Source organism: Lipotes vexillifer, unplaced genomic scaffold, assembly GCF_000442215.2.
Source record: "Lipotes vexillifer unplaced genomic scaffold, Lipotes_vexillifer_v1.1 scaffold47, whole genome shotgun sequence".
Lineage (NCBI taxonomy): Eukaryota > Metazoa > Chordata > Mammalia > Artiodactyla > Lipotidae > Lipotes > Lipotes vexillifer.
Window position 1 is genome coordinate 2,072,104 of NW_006791298.1, and position 18,504 is coordinate 2,090,607.

The 18,504-nt window shown below is 37.2% G+C and overlaps 2 protein-coding genes across 10 annotated transcripts in view; one reads left to right on the plus strand and one right to left on the minus strand.

Annotated features, from left to right (window-relative positions):
- The first annotated feature begins 288 nt into the window (after positions 1-288).
- USP1 (ubiquitin specific peptidase 1) lies at positions 289-12,886 on the plus strand. Of its 3 annotated transcripts, none has more exons than XM_007464283.1 (9): positions 289-546; positions 3,492-3,730; positions 4,999-5,119; positions 5,673-5,777; positions 6,317-6,477; positions 7,717-8,396; positions 9,055-9,225; positions 10,145-10,346; positions 11,318-12,886. In XM_007464283.1, exons 2-9 carry the CDS (start codon positions 3,561-3,563, stop codon positions 12,051-12,053), a joined length of 2,346 nt encoding a protein of 781 aa, XP_007464345.1. In that variant the 5' UTR covers positions 289-546; positions 3,492-3,560; the 3' UTR covers positions 12,054-12,886. The 3 variants fall into 3 exon arrangements, with proteins under 3 accessions (XP_007464345.1, XP_007464346.1, XP_007464344.1); XM_007464284.1 differs by having other exon boundaries at positions 289-451; XM_007464282.1 differs by lacking the exon at positions 289-546 and adding an exon at positions 745-1,391.
- Positions 12,887-15,438: 2,552 nt separating this feature from the next.
- Positions 15,439-18,504, minus strand: part of DOCK7 (dedicator of cytokinesis 7) — a 220,162-nt gene continuing 217,096 nt past the window's right edge. For all 7 annotated transcript variants that reach the window (XM_007464292.1, XM_007464291.1, XM_007464290.1 and 4 more), the window contains one exon: positions 15,439-15,481. In XM_007464292.1, coding sequence (XP_007464354.1) covers positions 15,439-15,481 — 43 coding nt within the window. The remainder of the gene's footprint in view (positions 15,482-18,504) is intronic.

Consider the following 18,504-nt stretch of genomic DNA (forward strand, 5'->3'; position numbering starts at 1 on the left):
CTGGGCCAAGAATGCTCTTTCGTTTCCTTGTTCGATCGGGAAGGTGAAGGGGTAAACGCGAGAAAATGAGGCGTGGAGGGGCTGAGGAGGGAGCCTCAGCTCCGCAGCATTCGGTTGAGAGTTGACTGTTATCTATGGCGGTGCTTCTTTTTAGTAGATGGCCTGGACGCTGAGGCTGCGATTCGGTACAGAAAGCGCAAGCGCAGAGGAGCAAGCAAGGCGGTCAGCCATTTTCCGAAACTAACTCCCGGGTAACCCCGCCCGAGTGTGTACGCATGAAACGGGGGCGGGACTTATTGTGAAGGCCTCGCTCCGGAAACCGCGCCGTCGCTGGCGTCCTACCTTCGAGGATTCACAAAACGCAGAGCGAGACTTAACAGTCGGCAGCGAAAGCGCGCACTCAAACGCCAATGAGAGCGGAAAGAGGGGAAATGCGCCTGAGGAACACTCTGTATGTCCAACAATGATTGGCTGGAGTCGTCCTCTCTTCTTTCTGGTATTGGCTGGACTGCCTTTCCCCGCCCACCAGGTGGGTTTTTTGCCTAGGTACTTCTGATTGGCTCCTCCTGGGCTGCGGGGGGCAGGATTGGGGACTTTTCATCACGGATTGGTGGATTTGAGCACCTGGCGGTAACTTCCCGAGCAAGAAGCCCGTCCCATCTCTCTGTCCCGTCTCCCGACCCGTACGCTACCTCCGCAACTCTCGCGCACGAATGGTTAAAAAAAAAAAAAAAAAAAAAAAAACCTCTAGCTTCTAGCGCGCGCCCTCAGCGAGGACCCGCGCGAGCTGCCCGTGACGCTGCCTGCGCTGTTTGAAACTGCAGAATCCGTTACCAGCTTGGGACAACTACCGTTCCGGCTGGTGCCGGAGCCCGTGCGTGCCAGGAGGGCTAGTGGCGGTCGTGAGGTGGCTCTAGCCTGTCGCGTCTCTGCAGCCTGGAGACTAGAACCGGCACTTTCGTAGGACGCCACCTCCAATCGCAGCGCTGGCGCGGGCGGAGGCTAAAACACAAGGGTCCTGAGACTGAGGAAAACGCGCCAAGTTCCCGTCGGCGGTGGAGTGAGGAAGACCCCAGCGGTTCGGGTGCTGGGCGAGCGGATCCGCTTCTGGCGCTCCTTGCCGTCCCGAGGCGGGGACGGGGGCGGGCGCGGTTGGGCGCCGCTTCGGGGATGTAGTCGGTGCCGGCGCCAGGCAGGACCGAGCGTCAGCCCGGGTTCCCGCTCTTGAGAGCGAATGGTCACTCCCCTACGGGGAGGGCGATCCGGCCAGCTTTTCCGTGGGTCGCGGGCCCCCGCAGGCTCGGGGCAGGGGCTCACCTGTCGTACCCGCCCTCAGCCCGGTTAGACTCGTCGGCGTCACCGCCGCGGACCTCGCTCTGGGCCATGACCAGGTAAGGAGGGCCCGTGGAGGAGGGGCCGGTGCCTGGGCGCCGCGGCAAGTTCGGCAGGAGTCCGATGGGGCCGCGGGGAGGACCCCGGCTCCCTCGGTGCTGCGCCCCCGCCCAGCTGCCAGCCAAGCCGTCCGCGCAGCGGGCGGCGCCCCCTCCCGCCGCCGCTGGGGACTCAAGGCAGGTGCGGGCTGGGAGTAAATAGGCCAACTCCGCGAGCTCTGGTTCTGCTTAAAGACGTCGCCCGCCGGGCCGGTGCCGCGTTTGACGGGCACGGGCATCATCACCGTCCCGTCATCTTCTCACTTTCTTTTCCGTTCCTAGAGTTTGCGGGATTAGGAGAAGAAATGTTTGCGCTCACGTTGTTCTGTGTCGGTGATTGCTAAATTTTACCGAGCAGGTTAACTTACTTTTTCTACAAGTATTTAGAACGGCACGTGTCTTAAACCTTTGTCGAGGATGTTATTCTTGTTTTACATTTTTCGTGAAAAGTTGGGATTGAGTCGTCCCATCTTACAGAGGAAGAAACTTGAAACTAATGAGACTTAGTGTTCACACTGTCATTTGTCAAGAACATTTAATGTTCTATTTATTGTTTTTTCTGCGAAACTTGATTTAGAGTTACGGGAGAAACATTTTTGATGTAACAACCCCCAATGATAAGGACAGCCAGGAGCAAGAAATGGTATAGCAGAAGATACGGCATCTGGTAAAATGTTATATTCTAGGTAATGTTAATGTTTAATCATTGCTTTGAGGAGCCCGGAGGGGTGGTTTATTGATTAGGATTGATAATGTTATTTCAGCTGCTTGGTCATTGTTTTTTTTATATTTATTTAAGTCCGGTTACTCTGTTAGAATCCAGTTTCCATCATTTATTAGAATTGGCTCCCAAGAAAAAACCTTTTACAAAAATCGCTAATGCCTAGAGATCCCTGACACTTCAGTGCAGGCTGGTTTATATTTGTGATAGCATTTCATAAGTAGCATTAGTGGCCAGAAGAGTAAATTGAGTTGGAGGGGGGATGGGGAAATTGGTCGGCTTTCCAGTTATTCCTGGGTTGTTTCAAAAAGGTGGTTTCACTGCCGAGTTCAGTGTTGTGAATTCCCAGTTCAGAGGCAGCCAGGTTTTCGCTTATGCTTAAGGATGAAATTTAGTTCGTCCTGTTAGTCTCTTACCTATATTATATTTTAAAGTCATTGCTGAGTTTTTGGACTCTTAGGTGATTTTCTGGTAATACTCGAGTCAGATAGTAATATCTTCCTAATGAAAAATAGGACTAAAGTGCAAAATAACTACCACAAATAGAGCCATTCTTTTTTTAGTCCAAAAGTTTTATTTTAAAACAGGGAAGAAAGTTTGCACAAGGCAAACTTCTTCTTTCCTACTTAAAGCAGTATCTTAAAAAATTCTGTAGTTAAAAGAAGTTTGGAAAGTCAGTATATTTTGGTTTCTAGTGCATAAGAATTTGATATACACAAAGTGCAGCGATTTTTTACACCATTATCCCAACTTTGCATATGGCTTATTACTTTTCACACAACTTTTTAGGTGTAAACTTAACACTAGATCTAGGCCTTTCCTTGTATGCAGATTATACTTTTAATAGACTTTATTTTGTATAACTAGAAAAGACCTTGGAAGGAGAACTCAGTCACTTCTAGCACTCCTTGGATTTCCCATTCATCCCTCTGTTTCCCACCTTGTATTTCAGAATTAGAGATGATAGTTGCTCAGTGTTTCCTGAATGAACTAAGAATAGTTTTTACCCTTTGATGATACTACTTTACCATTACTACTGCTACTACCAGTGCAATGGGGTCTGCTACTAAAATGGGGTATTTTGTGATGTGACCCTTAATCTAATAGCAGGCTAGTAAAAGTTCAGTATCTTTTTTGTTGTTGTTTGAGAAAGTTAAGGACAAATGGCAGCTCCTTCATATAAGCAATAAAACATTGACTGCCTGTTACTGGCAGGCATTAGATTTTCAAATACAAAGTTCTAATTAATACCATTCCTTGGTAAATTTGTTTTCAGAAATGATGATTTTATTGCCTACAGCCAATAACTGAAAACTAATAATCTTTTCTCTGATTAACAGATATGATTGGTGATTACAAGGTCCCTGTATAAATTAATTCTTGTCAACTCCTTGGGATTTGAAGAGAAAATGCCCGGTGTCATACCTAGTGAAAGTAATGGGCTTTCAAGAGGTAGTCCATCAAAAAAAAACAGACTTTCCTTGAAGTTTTTTCAGAAAAAGGAAACCAAGAGAGCCTTGGATTTCACAGATTCTCAAGAAAATGAAGAAAAAACTTCTGAATATAGAGGATCTGAAATGTATGTTATTTTCAGTATATTTCTGTACTTTTTAAAATTCTGCATCAGTGAAAAAGCAGTGAACTTGGATTGATATCTGCAGTCATTCTGACCTGATAGTCCATAGAGGGAGATAAAAAAGCACACATTAGTGAGACAAGTCTAGCAGTGTGTAATAGTAGAAGCAGGATAAAACTGGTGGTTCCCCGCAGGGATCACATCACAGTTCACATTATAACTCATTTAAATTGTGCTCAGCCGATTAGGCTAACTTCGAGAAATACTAATTGACTAAAATTATTTTTCAATTTAAATTTGATTTTAGTGCAACACACTTCATGTAAGGGTAAAGAAATTCATGGGGGACAGTTACCTGACATAAACTTTGTCTTTGTAGTCATACCTAGTATATGAATTCTCAAACCTATTGGTGTACAACTGCAAATTATATTTAAAATAAACTTAAAAATAAGAAATGCTTTTGATACAAATAAATTCTTCAGTGACTGAAAAGAAATCAGAACAAAATAGAATGCTTTACTCCACCAGTAGTTGCTCTAGTTGGAGTCTACACTTGCTCCGTATTCAGCACATAGGCACTCTGCTATATGACTAATGTAGATTTGCTCCCCTGTATAATTTCCTAATATTTACCAATAATCAGTTTAGGAGATTGTGTGAGAACCTTTTGCTTACCAGCATTCGTGCCTATAAATACCTTGAGGTATTAGAGTTACAGCTAGCAGCTGTAAAATAAATAAAAATGCTGTGAGGACTGTCTGTTAAACTGAGGTAAAAGAGTTATAAACTTGAACAATTCATGTTTGAGGAACAGCTGTATAAATATCTTCATAGACTCTGTTTCCTCTTAATCTTTTGTGAACAGAATCTGACTTAGATAGTGCAGCCTCTCCCAAATATTGTCATATTTAGGTTATTCCCAGGTTTCTATTCAGAGTTAAACTACTTGATTAAAATGTCCTGCTGGCTTAACAAATCATAGTACCAATTCTGCAACTTTCTGCTCTGTAAAATGGGATTAACAGTCCTTTAATGGAATTGTTTTGAAGCTTGTTGAGTGTAATATTTTTAAAGTGCTTGTAAAACTTTTATTCTGGGTGTATAGCAATTTTTGCACCTGTACAGATTAATTTTCTTAAAATGCCATCTGAATAAAATCCATATACTTTTCAGATCATACAACTTTTGGGAAAAGACTAAATCTAGGGAAGTAATATTTCCACTTTAATTCTACTTCCTTATCCCTTTCTCTTCTTTGTACTTAACAGTGATCAAGTTGTTCCTGCAGCACAGTCCTCACCTGTCAACTGTGAGAAGAGAGAAAACTTGTTACCGTTTGTGGGACTGAATAATCTCGGCAATACTTGTTATCTTAATAGTATACTTCAGGTAAGTTGACAATTTTTCTATATAATAAAACTTTAGTAGGCAAAGAATGATGTAACACTTAATATTTTCTGAGAATTCAGGTTTTTGGAGGATTTCAGTTGTCCATAATACTGTCTTTGTAAATAAACCAGAATGGGGTAAAATAATCATGATTCTAAATTGCACGTTACAAATTTCCGTTGAGGTAAGAGAAAATGATATATTAAATAAAATTGGGATAGCAAAATTGAGTAGATGTTGATTAAATTGAAGATACCAAACTTTTAGTTTTTCTGTCCGATTCCTGATTCTATGGTGATATGTATTGTAACCCTTGGAACTGTATCTGTTTTGTGTTGTACTCTTGTATCTGGTCAGGCTCAGTGCTTTGTTGCACTGAGGGAAGATAGCAGGCTACTATGATGAAATAGAGAACAATTTTTGACACACATCTTAATCTCAGAATTTTAAGTAATGCACATATGAACATACTCTACAAAAAGCATGATAGTGTTTTAATGATTTTAGGTATATTGTTTGTTCAGTAAATACTCAAGACAATCTCACTTTATAGGTATTATATTTTTGTCCTGGTTTTAAATCTGGAGTGAAGCACTTATTTAATATTATTTCAAGGAAGAAAGAAGCCCTAAAAGATGAAGCCAGTCCAAAAGATAAGGTAAAAAATAAAATTAATGGAAATTCACTTGCTCAGAAATGAAAAAGTATAAATACAGAGAGGATTTGGGAGGAGAATGACAAAGATTATTTCTCTTAACAAATTACATCTGAGAATTAAATTTCTCTTTGGCAATTATTTTTCATTCTTGTGGGGTAAGTAGCTAACTTGATTACCCCCTTTTATAGTGTTTTCTCCAGTCCTCTAATTTACTGTTTACCAGTAAACATTGGTCACACTGTCACAACATATCGTACCCTTTTACCCTGTTATTTATCTGTTTTCAAGTTGACTCACTTTTACTATTTAAATAAATTTAAAGAAACCTTTGACTTACGTAATTAGAAAAACATTATAACCCACATAATAGAAAGTAACCAAAAATATGCTTAAAATTTTTTTAAGTTTATTTTGTATACCTCCAGAAAATTAGTGTTACGAAATTAGATTTAGAAAAGCTAGTGTTGTCTAGTGAGAAAAAGAAGGGGGAAGGTACTTAATTTGTTCAAAAATTAAAATGTTTGTGTGTTTCTTGACAGGGAAGTTGCAAAGAAGATTCTTCAGCAAGTTATGAACTAATATGCAGCTTACAGTCCTTGATCATTTCAGTCGAACAGCTTCAGGCTAGTTTTCTCTTAAATCCAGAGAAATATACTGATGAACTTGCTACTCAGCCAAGGCGACTACTTAACACACTCAGGTATGGTCTATTATATAATTTTAGGATTCCAGTTTAGCTCATTCTCTCTTTGGAGGAGAGTGACATGTGAACAAATGCGGGGAATAAAGGGCAAGGAAAATAGACACTACAGATCTACAGTCCTTAACATCCCAGAGGCTCCAAAGACTGGAAATTTTTTCTTGCAATTGGTACTAAATTCATTAAATCTGAATTTGTGTGAGGCTATTTATAGTCTTTATTCATATTTATCTGTGATGTGAATATTCATACTCTTTTCTGTAGAAGTAGTAATGTGTGTAATTATGGGATACCTGCCCCTATTATGTCGGTGACACATAGTTTACCTATGTGCCAGATTCTTTTTTAATCTGAAAATTTCTGAAATACCGAACACATTTGGTCCTAAGGATTTCAGATAGGAATTACAGGTCTATATTCAAAATACGTTATATAAAAGAACTGTAAATTCCAAGTATTCTATTTTCGTTGTATGTACTTAGAAGAGAAATATTAGTTAACTGGATTAGATTTCTTTGTAGTATTATCTTAAAAAATGAAACTTTTTCCTATATACAGAATAGCCTTATCCAATATACTACAGGGTTTAAGTCTTTAAAAAATTATTTAATCGTTTAGGTTAGGAATAGACCTAGATGTAACACATTGCCATACATTTGTTAAGAGGCAGTGTAGCGTGGTGTCCAGGAGCAGGTTTGAATCCTGACTTCTGCATCTCTGTGATCTTGAGCAAGTTATCTGTAAATAGTGGTGATATGGTACTTACCTCATAGGGTTATTGTGAGAATTATACAAATAATATAAAAAGCATTTTGAGGGAATTCCCTGGTAGTCCAGTGGTTAAGACTCTGTGCTTTCACTGCTGAGGGCTGGGCTTCAATCCCTGGTCGGAGAAGTAAGATCCCACATGCCATGTGGCAAGGCCAAAAAAAAAATTATATATATATGGCATTTTGAATAAAGCATGGTACACAGTAAATACTGTATACGTATTAGCTGTTAATATTTAGAAGATCAAAGCATTTGTGATAATAAAAATCAGGTTAAGTTTGTTTTTAGTTACATGTTTAGATAAGGAGTTTCAAATTAGTAGCTGAATTAAATGTTTTTGGACTTTCAAATAATTTATGGTATCCCCATAAATGAATTCATTTCTGTATGGAGAGGTGGTTTTTGGTTTTTGGTTTGGTATTATATCTTGAAAACTGGCATAGATGAAATGGAAATTTTTATTTATAGGGAACTCAACCCTATGTATGAAGGATATCTACAGCATGATGCACAGGAAGTATTACAGTGTATTTTGGGAAACATTCAAGAAACATGCCAACTCCTAAAAAAAGAAGTAAAAAGTGTGGCAGAGTTATCTACTAAGGTGGAAGAAAAATATCAGAAAGAGGAAATGAGTGGTAATAACAGCATGGAGATGGACAGTATGAGGCATTCTGAAGACTATAAAGAAAAATTGCCAAAAGTAAATGGGAAAAGAAAAAGTGACACTGAATTTGGTAACATGAAGAAAAAAGTTAAAGTCTCTAAGGAACACCAGTCTTTGGAAGAAAACCAGAGACAAACCAGATCAAAAAGAAAAGCTACAGTTGATTCATTAGATATTCCTGCTAAAATAATCCCCAAGTACATTTCTGAAAATGAGAGTGCAAGACCCTCACAAAAGAAATCAAGAGTTAAAATAAACTGGTTAAAGTCTGCAGCTAAGCAACCCAGCATTATTTCTAAATTCTGTAGTCTGGGTAAAATAATAACAAACCAAGAATCCAAAGGACAGTCTAAAGAAAATGAATATGATCTTGAAGAGGACTTGGGGAAGTATGAGAATGATAATACAGCTAATGGTTGTGGACTTGAATCTCCAGGGAATAATGTTATGCCTGCTAATGAAGTTAAGCCCATAAACAAAGGTCAGTATAATTTATTCTTGGACATTGATAGGTAGGATTAACAGCTGTGGAATTGAATTTTCTCTTCTTAGATCCATATACGGTATGATATCTGGCTAAAGTTTTAAGAGAAGTTTAACACAATGTGAACTGGCGTTTCAAGCACTACACTTACATGTATTTTTTGTGTGTGTATAAATCTCACTAATTTTAAGGTAATAGTAATTTATGTTTATAAACTAGGAGAGTTCATCTTAATGGCAAGAGAATATTTTACCCCTTTATATATGCAGTATTTGATGTAAACTCATGAAAGAAATTGCATTTGCTAAGTAGTTGTACCATACTGGATTTCTGCTTAGGTTCACACAGATCTCAGGGAAAATTTGTAGAACTTACATGACTAAATATCATCCTTTGGGGTATCTTTAGGAAGGGAGTTAAGAAGACATACACGTGTTGAAACTCTTTTTTTAGAGATAACAGTAATTAATATTCAAAATTATCTTTACAGGGAGTTTATATTTCATGAATAAGTCACTTCTTAATGCCAATAAACAAGTTTGAGATATGAAAATCAGCCTTTTAGCCATGATATACTTTAAATGGAATAATGGTTATTTGGGCTGTACTCAAAAATTCATCTGTATAGATTTGTGTTTTCCTTTTTTTGTTTTAGGTGCAGAGCAAATTGGTTTTGAGCTAGTGGAGAAATTATTTCAAGGTCAGCTGGTATTAAGGACTCGTTGCTTAGAGTGTGAAAGTTTAACAGAAAGAAGAGAAGATTTTCAAGACATCAGTGTACCAGTGCAAGAAGATGAGCTTTCCAAAGTAGAGGAGAGTTCTGAAAGTAAGCAAAAGTGGAGGCTTGCACGGACTATGGAATAATTAGAGTTTTCCTCAACGAAACAGTCTAATAAGTAGCTTGTATAATTATTAAGAAAAAGCTCTTTTAGTGTCTTTGGTATAATAAAATCTTTCTGCCTATATAGCTACACTTGTCAGTAGTTATTAGCATTTGGAAAATTCTGGCATCGTTATTTTTTTATTTTTAATTTTTTTTGCGGTATGCGGGCCTCTCACTGTTGTGGCCTCTCCCTTTGCGGAGCACAGGCTCTGGACACGCGGGCTCAGCGGCCATGGCTCACGGGCCCAGCCACTCCGCGGCATGTGGGATCCTCCTGGACCGGAGCACGAACCCGTGTCCCCTACATCAGCAGGCGGACTCTCAACCACTGCGCCACCAGGGAAGCCCTGGCATCTTTATTTTGATGTGTAGAGTATGTTATAATGGGGAAATGAAATGCTTTACCAAGTTAATTTTTGGGTACCTGAATCTCAGAGCTACTGAGGATATTTTTGTTAACACCATATTTGAGCCAGTGTTTTTTCTTGTATAAACCACAAAAAGTGTAGTAATGCCATGGGAAGTGATCATGAGACTGGTTTACTTGTTCAGATAATGTAAATTGACTATTAAATATAAAGTCTTTCTCACATGGAGTCAGAGGGTAGGGCTTATATTGATTTTGCTGTCCCTGACATCAATATTTTTTGGCTGACCAGATATAAATATATAGAGGTATGTGCACTGTCAAAGATGAACTTACAAGTTTGTGAAACTAAAGAAAAGAAATCTCTTTAGTTATTATTTGGGGAGGATTAGTCAATTAAAATTGTATGCTAATTCTGAACATAAAAATTTGTGGCTTAAGTTTTTAATTTCTGAGAGATTTTTCATTTGTGAGTGACAGGATTCTCTTATGTAGTTTCTCCAGAGCCAAAAACAGAAATGAAGACGCTGAGATGGGCAATTTCACAGTTTGCTTCAGTGGAGAGGATTGTAGGAGAAGATAAATATTTCTGTGAGAATTGCCATCATTATACTGAAGCTGAACGAAGTCTTTTGTTTGACAAAATGCCTGAAGTTATAACTATTCATTTGAAGTGCTTTGCTGCTAGTGGCTTGGAGTGAGTATTCTAAAGTTCTGTTCAAAATGCTATGATAGTAAGGAAACAGTACAGTAGTGTGATAGAAACTACTGTAAATGAAGTAATTTACAAATATTGCCTTAGAAAAGTTTATTGTTTTATTAAGTTTCCCTGTAAAAACGCATCAGTTTACATCCTTCTGGTATGATTTGTTCACACATTTTTCATTTTCATTCCTTACTTGATTATTTTAATTAATTGATTAAAGCAGGGAACAATTTCATACATACATCAACATTTTTTTGAGGTGAGCAAAAAAGAAAAATTATTTTAGTTTTAAGGTAAGTAAGCCAGGAAATAAAACTAGTCTGAACAATTTGAGAGATTCTTCTGTAGTTGAAAATTTAAATATCTGAAAGCAATAATAAATATAAAAATGCCAGTTACATTTTAGATAGTCTGACTTTTTCTGACATGTATACATGTCATTGTAGATTTTATTCCTTTCTAGATTAATCAACTGTTTGAAATTACCACAAGAGTTTACCAGTAGCTCTCCACACATTTTCTTATGCCAGAAGATGACATGGTCCTTTCTTTCAGTGGCTTTTTCCTTTGCTACAGTACAATTTTATTTTTTGTCCCCAAATCTTGGTTGTAGAGACAGACTTCACATTAAAATGACTTACTAAGTATAAAGGAAAAGGATTTTGAAGATCAGTGTTTTTTTTTAATGCCATTTATTTTCTTATTGCACAAAATTAGGAAAATAAAGAAAATTAAGGGGGGAAGTGCCATATATCCTTCACAGAAGCACCTGAATATTAGTACTTATTTCAGTATTCTTTGTGTAAGTATTATACAAAATTGGGGTCTTTTTACTTTGTGTTTTATTCATATGAGTAGTAAATATTAAGGGTTCATTCAGACTGACTTGGTTTCACATTGGGGGTAAAACAATATATATGAAGTGGAATCCCAGACAACCTTTTTTTTCCCCCCTTTCAAAGGTTTGATTGTTATGGTGGTGGACTTTCCAAGATCAACACTCCTTTACTGACACCTCTTAAACTGTCACTAGAAGAATGGAGCACAAAGCCAACCAACGACAGCTATGGATTATTTGCAGTTGTGATGCATAGTGGCATTACAATTAGTAGTGGGCATTATACTGCTTCTGTTAAAGTCACTGACCTTAACAGTTTAGAACTAGATAAGGAAAATTTTGTCATCGACCAAATGTGTGAAATAGGTAAGCCAGAACCATTGAATGAGGAGGAAGCAAGGGGTGTGGTCGAAAACTGTGACGATGAAGAAGTGTCGATTAGAGTCAGTGGAAATACCCAGCCAAGTAAAGTTTTGAACAAAAAAAATGTAGAAGCTATTGGACTTCTTGGAGGACAAAAGAGTAAAGCAGATTATGAGTTATACAACAAAGCATCTAATCCTGATAAAGCTCCCAGTACAGCATTTGCTGAAAATAGAAATTCTGAGACTAACAATATTAATGGGACCCATGAATCTGATAGAAACAAGGAATCCAATGACCAAACAGGCATTAACATGAGTGGTTTTGAAAACAAAATTTCATATGTAGTGCAAAGCTTAAAGGAGTATGAGGGGAAGTGGCTGCTTTTTGATGATTCTGAAGTGAAAGTTACTGAAGAGAAGGACTTTTTGAATTCTCTTTCCCCTTCTACATCTCCTACATCTACTCCTTACTTGCTATTTTATAAGAAATTATAGAGTGAGTGTATTTTCTTTGTGTATATATTAAACAGACCTGGACAAACGTCGGTAAATTGATGACATCAAAAAGTCTTTAGCTTATCTTTTGAAGCTATTGGATATTATTGGTCTCTGGGTTTTTACATAAATAGTAAAATTTGAGTTATTGAAAACCATGTTAATTTTTAGAATTCATTTTCCTTAGTGGAGACTAGTGATTGATGCATTAGCTTCTGGGAACAAACTTGTATAGTTTCTTAACTGAATTATTCAAAATGGAAGCATTTAAACACTTTGAATTTACACCTATCTTTTGTGTTTGCTTTTTCAAATAAAGTGCTTGTATCTGTATCTCCATATTTTGGAGTACTTATCTACATGATGTTTATAGGTTCTGTGGTTTTTCAGCTAAGAAGCAGAATCTCATTTCAGTACATTTAGTTTTGTAAGTCATAAAACCAGATCTTTGATGGGCTGTATTAGAGGCATGTGTATGTATTCACAATAGTGCACATTTTGTGCCTTCAATCACTTTGAAAAGTGTCTCAGAAAACCTGAAGAGTCAGTCCTCTTCTATCATCTTCACAAGAATTTTATATGTATTTATGAAAATGATTCTGTACCCTAGTAAATCTTTTTCAGTGTGGACTAATTTGTATCTTTTCGTAGTCATACTCTGCACGATCTGTATATAATGCATCGAACTTAGAGATGTGACCTTAAATTTAACTTTTTTTAAAAAAACCAGGAGGTCAATAAAATTTAAACTGCTTAACAACTATGTATACAAATGCTTGAGGATTTTTTTACTTGCATATTTTTTACCATAAATATAGCTGGATTCTCTTTAAAAAACGTGTGTGTATATACACATACTATACACACATATATATACATAGAAGAGAATAAACATGCATAATTACCTTTAATAATATTTTCTGACATTTGGAGGCGAAGAAATTGTATTTCAAATAGGAGAAATTGTGCTTAGTCCATCTAAATTGTCATACCTAGATATCCTTTAGACATTGGAATCCAAAACCGGAGAACTTAAGGTGAGGCTTTGGGCACACAAAAAACTTGGTCATATTTTCACTTTAAATATATTAAATTGGTAAATGATCGATTATGACTTGTTAAAGGACATTGTTGGTATTAAGAATATGAAATATAATTCCAAAGAATATATAACTCTTGGAATAACACTGTTATACACTACTTCAACAAATAAGAAAGAGTACCTGTCAACTAATAAACTACACAGTTAATGTCTTACACATTTTTTCACAAGATGGTGTGATATAAAAAGTCACAGTCCTTGCCACTTTCTATGTTCAGGATCACTAATGGAACTTTTAAAAAGGAACAGCCCTGAACACTACCCATAAGCAGCTGAGGGAGTAGGAGTCACTAACAGAACTTTTAAGATGAAGCAGCCTTGAACACTACTCATAAGCTTCTGATGGAGTAGTTCTAGGATAGAACCAGGGCTTCTGTAACACTCAAGAGACAGCCTAGAACTATACTAGTTAAGAACTAGTGTAGATTTCTGATATGAGAAAGTTTGTTTTAAGAAAATTGAAGAACACGGTAAGTTAGGAAGGAAGTGTTCAGTTACACCAGTGTTTTAAGAGAGGAATCCTCTTCTGATTTTACGTCAGACAATTATTGTCTGATAATTAAATCGTAATTATATAAATCTTAAAGTTCTTGATATTGTCTCTGAGATAGGTGACAATCCAAACTCTTACACAGGTGTAACCTTATGAGAAATTACCTAGGAATTACTTAATATTCTCCCCCCACCCCCACCCTAAAGAGGGAGAGGGTATGTAAATAAGTTACCTTTTCTTTTCTGTTTGCTTTATTTAAAGAGTCCGTTCTTGACTCTGCCTTTCCTTACTGACCATCTGGATCCTCTGTTCCCAAATATATATTTTTGAGGTTATGCTTTTCTGACTCCTAGTTCACCTGTTGTGGTCTACCTGTAGACTCACCTGAAAAACCTTTCTGTGATTTGGTCTTTGAATTGATGTAGATAAGAGGAATCTGAGATAATACTGCCTGTTGTAAAGGTAGGCTGGAGCGGGGAATATCAGCCATCACATCTACGCTCTCAGGAGAATGAAGGTACCATATTTGATCAGTTCTTAAGTGATTCATGTAAGTGATCAGTAGATCAAAGGGATAGATTACAAGTGATACCTTTCTATAAGTTACAATACTGCACAAAGAAAAAATGTTCAAACACTTCCCGAAATGATTAATATGCACTTCCTTGGAAAAACTTGCCAAATAATTGAAATATATGTTGGAAAAAAACCTGCATTAGTCTTTCATATCATAAAGTTACAATTTTAAATTAATTAGCTCTTAATTAACAGCTGATTTTACGTTTTATACATACACTTTGTAAAATCTATACAAGTATCAAAAAATAACTGTACCTTATTCAGCTGGTAGATTAAAATCAAACACCAGCTCTCTTATTTTTATGGGGATGTAAGATAAGTTTAAAGCAGATTTCTAATTTACCAGTTTAGAACACTAAAAGCTGATGAAGTGACTGTCTTGTTTAAAACAGGAATCATTCATTTTAGTTGCTACGGGTCTGCTTATACTACTATCATTACTATAATAAGGTTGAGAGTCAAACCACTGTCACTGGTATTAGCTATCCCAGTATGTAATCGTTATTTATAGACAGAAGTTCTCAGGTAAAGTTTCTTCTGCAATTCTAAATCCCTTTTTCGCGTGCCTAAATGGAAAGTACCTTAGAAACCAGTTTTAAGACTTTACAAACCAGTTATCAATAATTTATTTCCACCCATTAATTTATTCATTTATTTAATTTTGGGGCTATTTTCTGGGCCCATAAAGTGTCAATTATGATTTTCATTTTGCTATTTTTGGAACTGTTTCTTGAATCAACTAACTTATTCTCTGCTTTTGTCAGTAAAAAAAATTTTTTTAGTCTCAGTAAAATTAGTGTAAACATTCACATATTTAATAGTACCTTTAAAATAAGAATTACTACATTTAAAATGGTTCCAAAACGAATCTATAAATGGTAATATAAATTAAAAAATACAAACTTAAAGTAAATAAATTTAACATTAGCTATGGTATAAATAATGGTAAATGTAAGTGTACCTTTGAGTCATTAAAATGTCTTAAAAAAGATAACAGCATATTACCAGAACATTAGAAACCACAGCCATGATTCTCAAACTTCAGCAATCGCCATTTGATATTGATTGGCCACTGCATTCTTCCATGAGTAAATTAATGCTATAGTTTCCAGAATTAAGTCCCAAGTCTTCTTCAAAAGTTCTTAAATTCTTTTCACACTCAATGTTGAATGCATGGCTTTTTTCAAATGAATACAACAAGTGCATTTATATTAGAGATCCATTTTGCGCAGGCTCATTCGACTGAAGGAATCCCTGGAGAGAAAATGAAAGGATACAGTTATAAGTAAATAATTTTTATATAATCCTATAAAATATGTTTACATGCTTTCTTTCTGCCAGTTATCTCAAAGTTTTGCCACCAAAAGCTTATTGACGTTAAAACTTTTTTGCCACCAAAGCTCTTTTAACACTTCAAGTTACATGCTTATCCTACACACTCTGCCTTATATATTCTAACTTGTAGAGTTCTCTATAGATTAGAAGTATATTATAGTAACCACTCTATCCAAGTCCATTGATCATTTATTCATTTGTCCAATAGATATATTAGATATTGTGATTAAACAAGAACTAAGGGATAATGGGAGAGATTTAAGGAAAAGATTTACTTGGTGTTATTAAAAGGCAAAATGCAAGTGTTTTACTTAAAATATTCTAAGCCTTAAATCAGTGGTTCTCAATTTTCTGGGATTTAGGTCTTTTATACACTCTTAAAAATTGAGGATCCCCCAAGGAAGCTTTTGTTTATGGATTATATATTGATATTTACCATATTAGAAATTAAAACTAAACATTTAAAATTATTTTATAAAATAACCCGTTACATGTTACTGTAAACAGCACTGTTTATTAAAAGTAATTTGCAACCGTTTTAGAAGAGTGGCATTCTTACATATTTAACATCTGGCTTAAAAAGCCTAGATTTTTTTTTTTTTTTTGCGGTACGCGGGCCTCTCACTGTTGTGGCCTCTCCCATTGCGGAACACAGGCTCCGGACGCGCAGGCTTAGTGGCTACGGCTCACAGGCCCAGCTGCTCCGCGGCATGTGGGATCTTCCGGGACCGGGGCACGAACCCGTGTCCCCTGCATCAGCAGGCGGACTTTCAACCACTGCGCCACCAGGGAAGCCCCTAGATTCTTTTTTTTTTTTCTTCTTCCTTTTGTAGTACGCCGGCCTCTCACTGTTGCGGCCTCTCCCATTGCGGAGCACAGGCTCCAGACGCACAGGCTCAGCGGCCATGGCTCACGGGCCCAGCTGCTCCGCGGCACGTGGGATCCTCCCGGACCGGGGCACGAACCCGCGCCTCCTGCATCGGCAGGCGGACTCTCAACCACTGCGCCACCAGGGAAGCCCACCCCTAGATTCTTAATATCTGCTTCTGCATCCAATCTTTTACATGGCACGTAGTCTCTGGGAAAGTCCACTGTACTCTCATGAGAGAATGAGCATGAAAAAAATATTTGGCATTAATATGAAAATTTGTTTTGACTCAGGAACCTCCTGAAAAGGTCCGAGGGACCCCTCACATGGGTCCCAGATTATACCGTGAGAACCACCATCTTAAAACCTCCTAAGCTTTCTGCAAAATAATATTCCAGATTTTGTAAATCAGCAAAATAAAAAGTTCAAGTTCTATGGGAATTTTATTTTCTAAGTGCTGAAGAAATTAAGAGTGAAGAGGATAATTCTTCAATACTTAATGTATTTTCCTTTTTCCTTAAGCTGGTTTGTTTTGCTTATCTTTCCTGCCCTTAACGTTAATAGTCTTAAGGTTTCCAATCTCTAGGAAAGGAGAGGACAGGTACAAAGAGATCATGTTCAGCTTTGAATCTTGAAGCTTAGTTTTTTCTTGGAAAATAGCAGTCTTAAAAGAGTGTTCATCAAAAAAAGGATTTTCTAAATTCCAAAAAACTGCCCTGCAAATATTAAGAACTAAAGCTTAGAGGAATAACCATCAGAGAGGAAGGCAAAACTCAGGGTAATGGTGTAATGGAAAGCTTCCTTCAGATAGATAGGAACAATATTGTCCGTTGAAAGGAGTTGGAGAGATTTGATGGAAGTGAGACTACCATTAGGAGACTTCCTGACTACTTCAGGGACCCAGCACCCCATCCCAGGACCTCTGACCAATGACTGTAAGACTGGTGGAGGTGGGTAGAGCAGCAAGAAGTAAGAAATTCCAAAAAGATTGAAAGGGAAGCCCAAAGTGGAGGGAACTAGTGTTGCTTCCCATCAAGAATTTCAAGAGGAAACCACCCAGGGTGTCTTGCATCACTGTAAGGATGGTGGAAGCAAAATATAATATATTGTGCCAGAGAAAGGATCTAAAACAGGCCTCCTGGTCTCCTCCTGTTCCTGTAGATGGTCTGTCTACATGCTCCCTGTAGGGGACAAGACATACAGCAGGCACTTGGTATACATTTTCAGAGGCCTAGAAGTACACAAATATTAGATCACTGAAGAACAGGGAATATTCTCATTTGATCAAATAGCCAGTTAAACTTTCTTCTGTAGTATATTATACTTTGCATTTACATTCCATTTATATAAGCAACTTCAAAGACCTTCCAAATATTAATTGATCAGGTAAGTACAATTTAATAGCTTCACTGCCATAATTCAAAGAAAAGGGTGGTAAAATATTGGTGCCACAACCATTCAATAGATGTATGTACATTTGGATTTCAAAATGCAAAGAAGGCAGTTTACTTTTAGCAGTTAACATGCCCTGTCTGGAATTCAGGGGTTAAAAGGAAAAATGTTAATAAGCACTGTCCTTGGAACTTCACATGCCATTTAATTTCCACAACAACCTCTTCAAGGTATTATTTTACAGAGGAGAAATCTAAAATTAGATTAAATTATCTGCTCAAGTAGAATTATGGTCAGTTGTAGAAAATTCCAAGTTACTTCCACTTCTAATTTTATTTGTCACAATTAGAAAGTGAAGAAAAATAGTGAAGTCGTCTTGATACTCAGTGGGGTTATCTGTTTAATACAAATCTAGAAGAACATACTATATACTATTTACTGTCAGGGATAAGGGAAATGAATACCTGGCTTCAAGTATATTCTAGCAAATTCTCTCATAGAAATACCAGAAAGTGTGACAGGACATTAAAAGGAACAGTTCTAGGAGGCCAGACTTACGTGTGGTGTCCTGGTTAGTATGAGTTCTTAAAACAACTTTATTATTCTCTTTATTACAGAAAGAACTGACTTTAATCTTGTAGTCTGATTCAGGTATAGATGATGAAAGGCTTACATAAGTTGA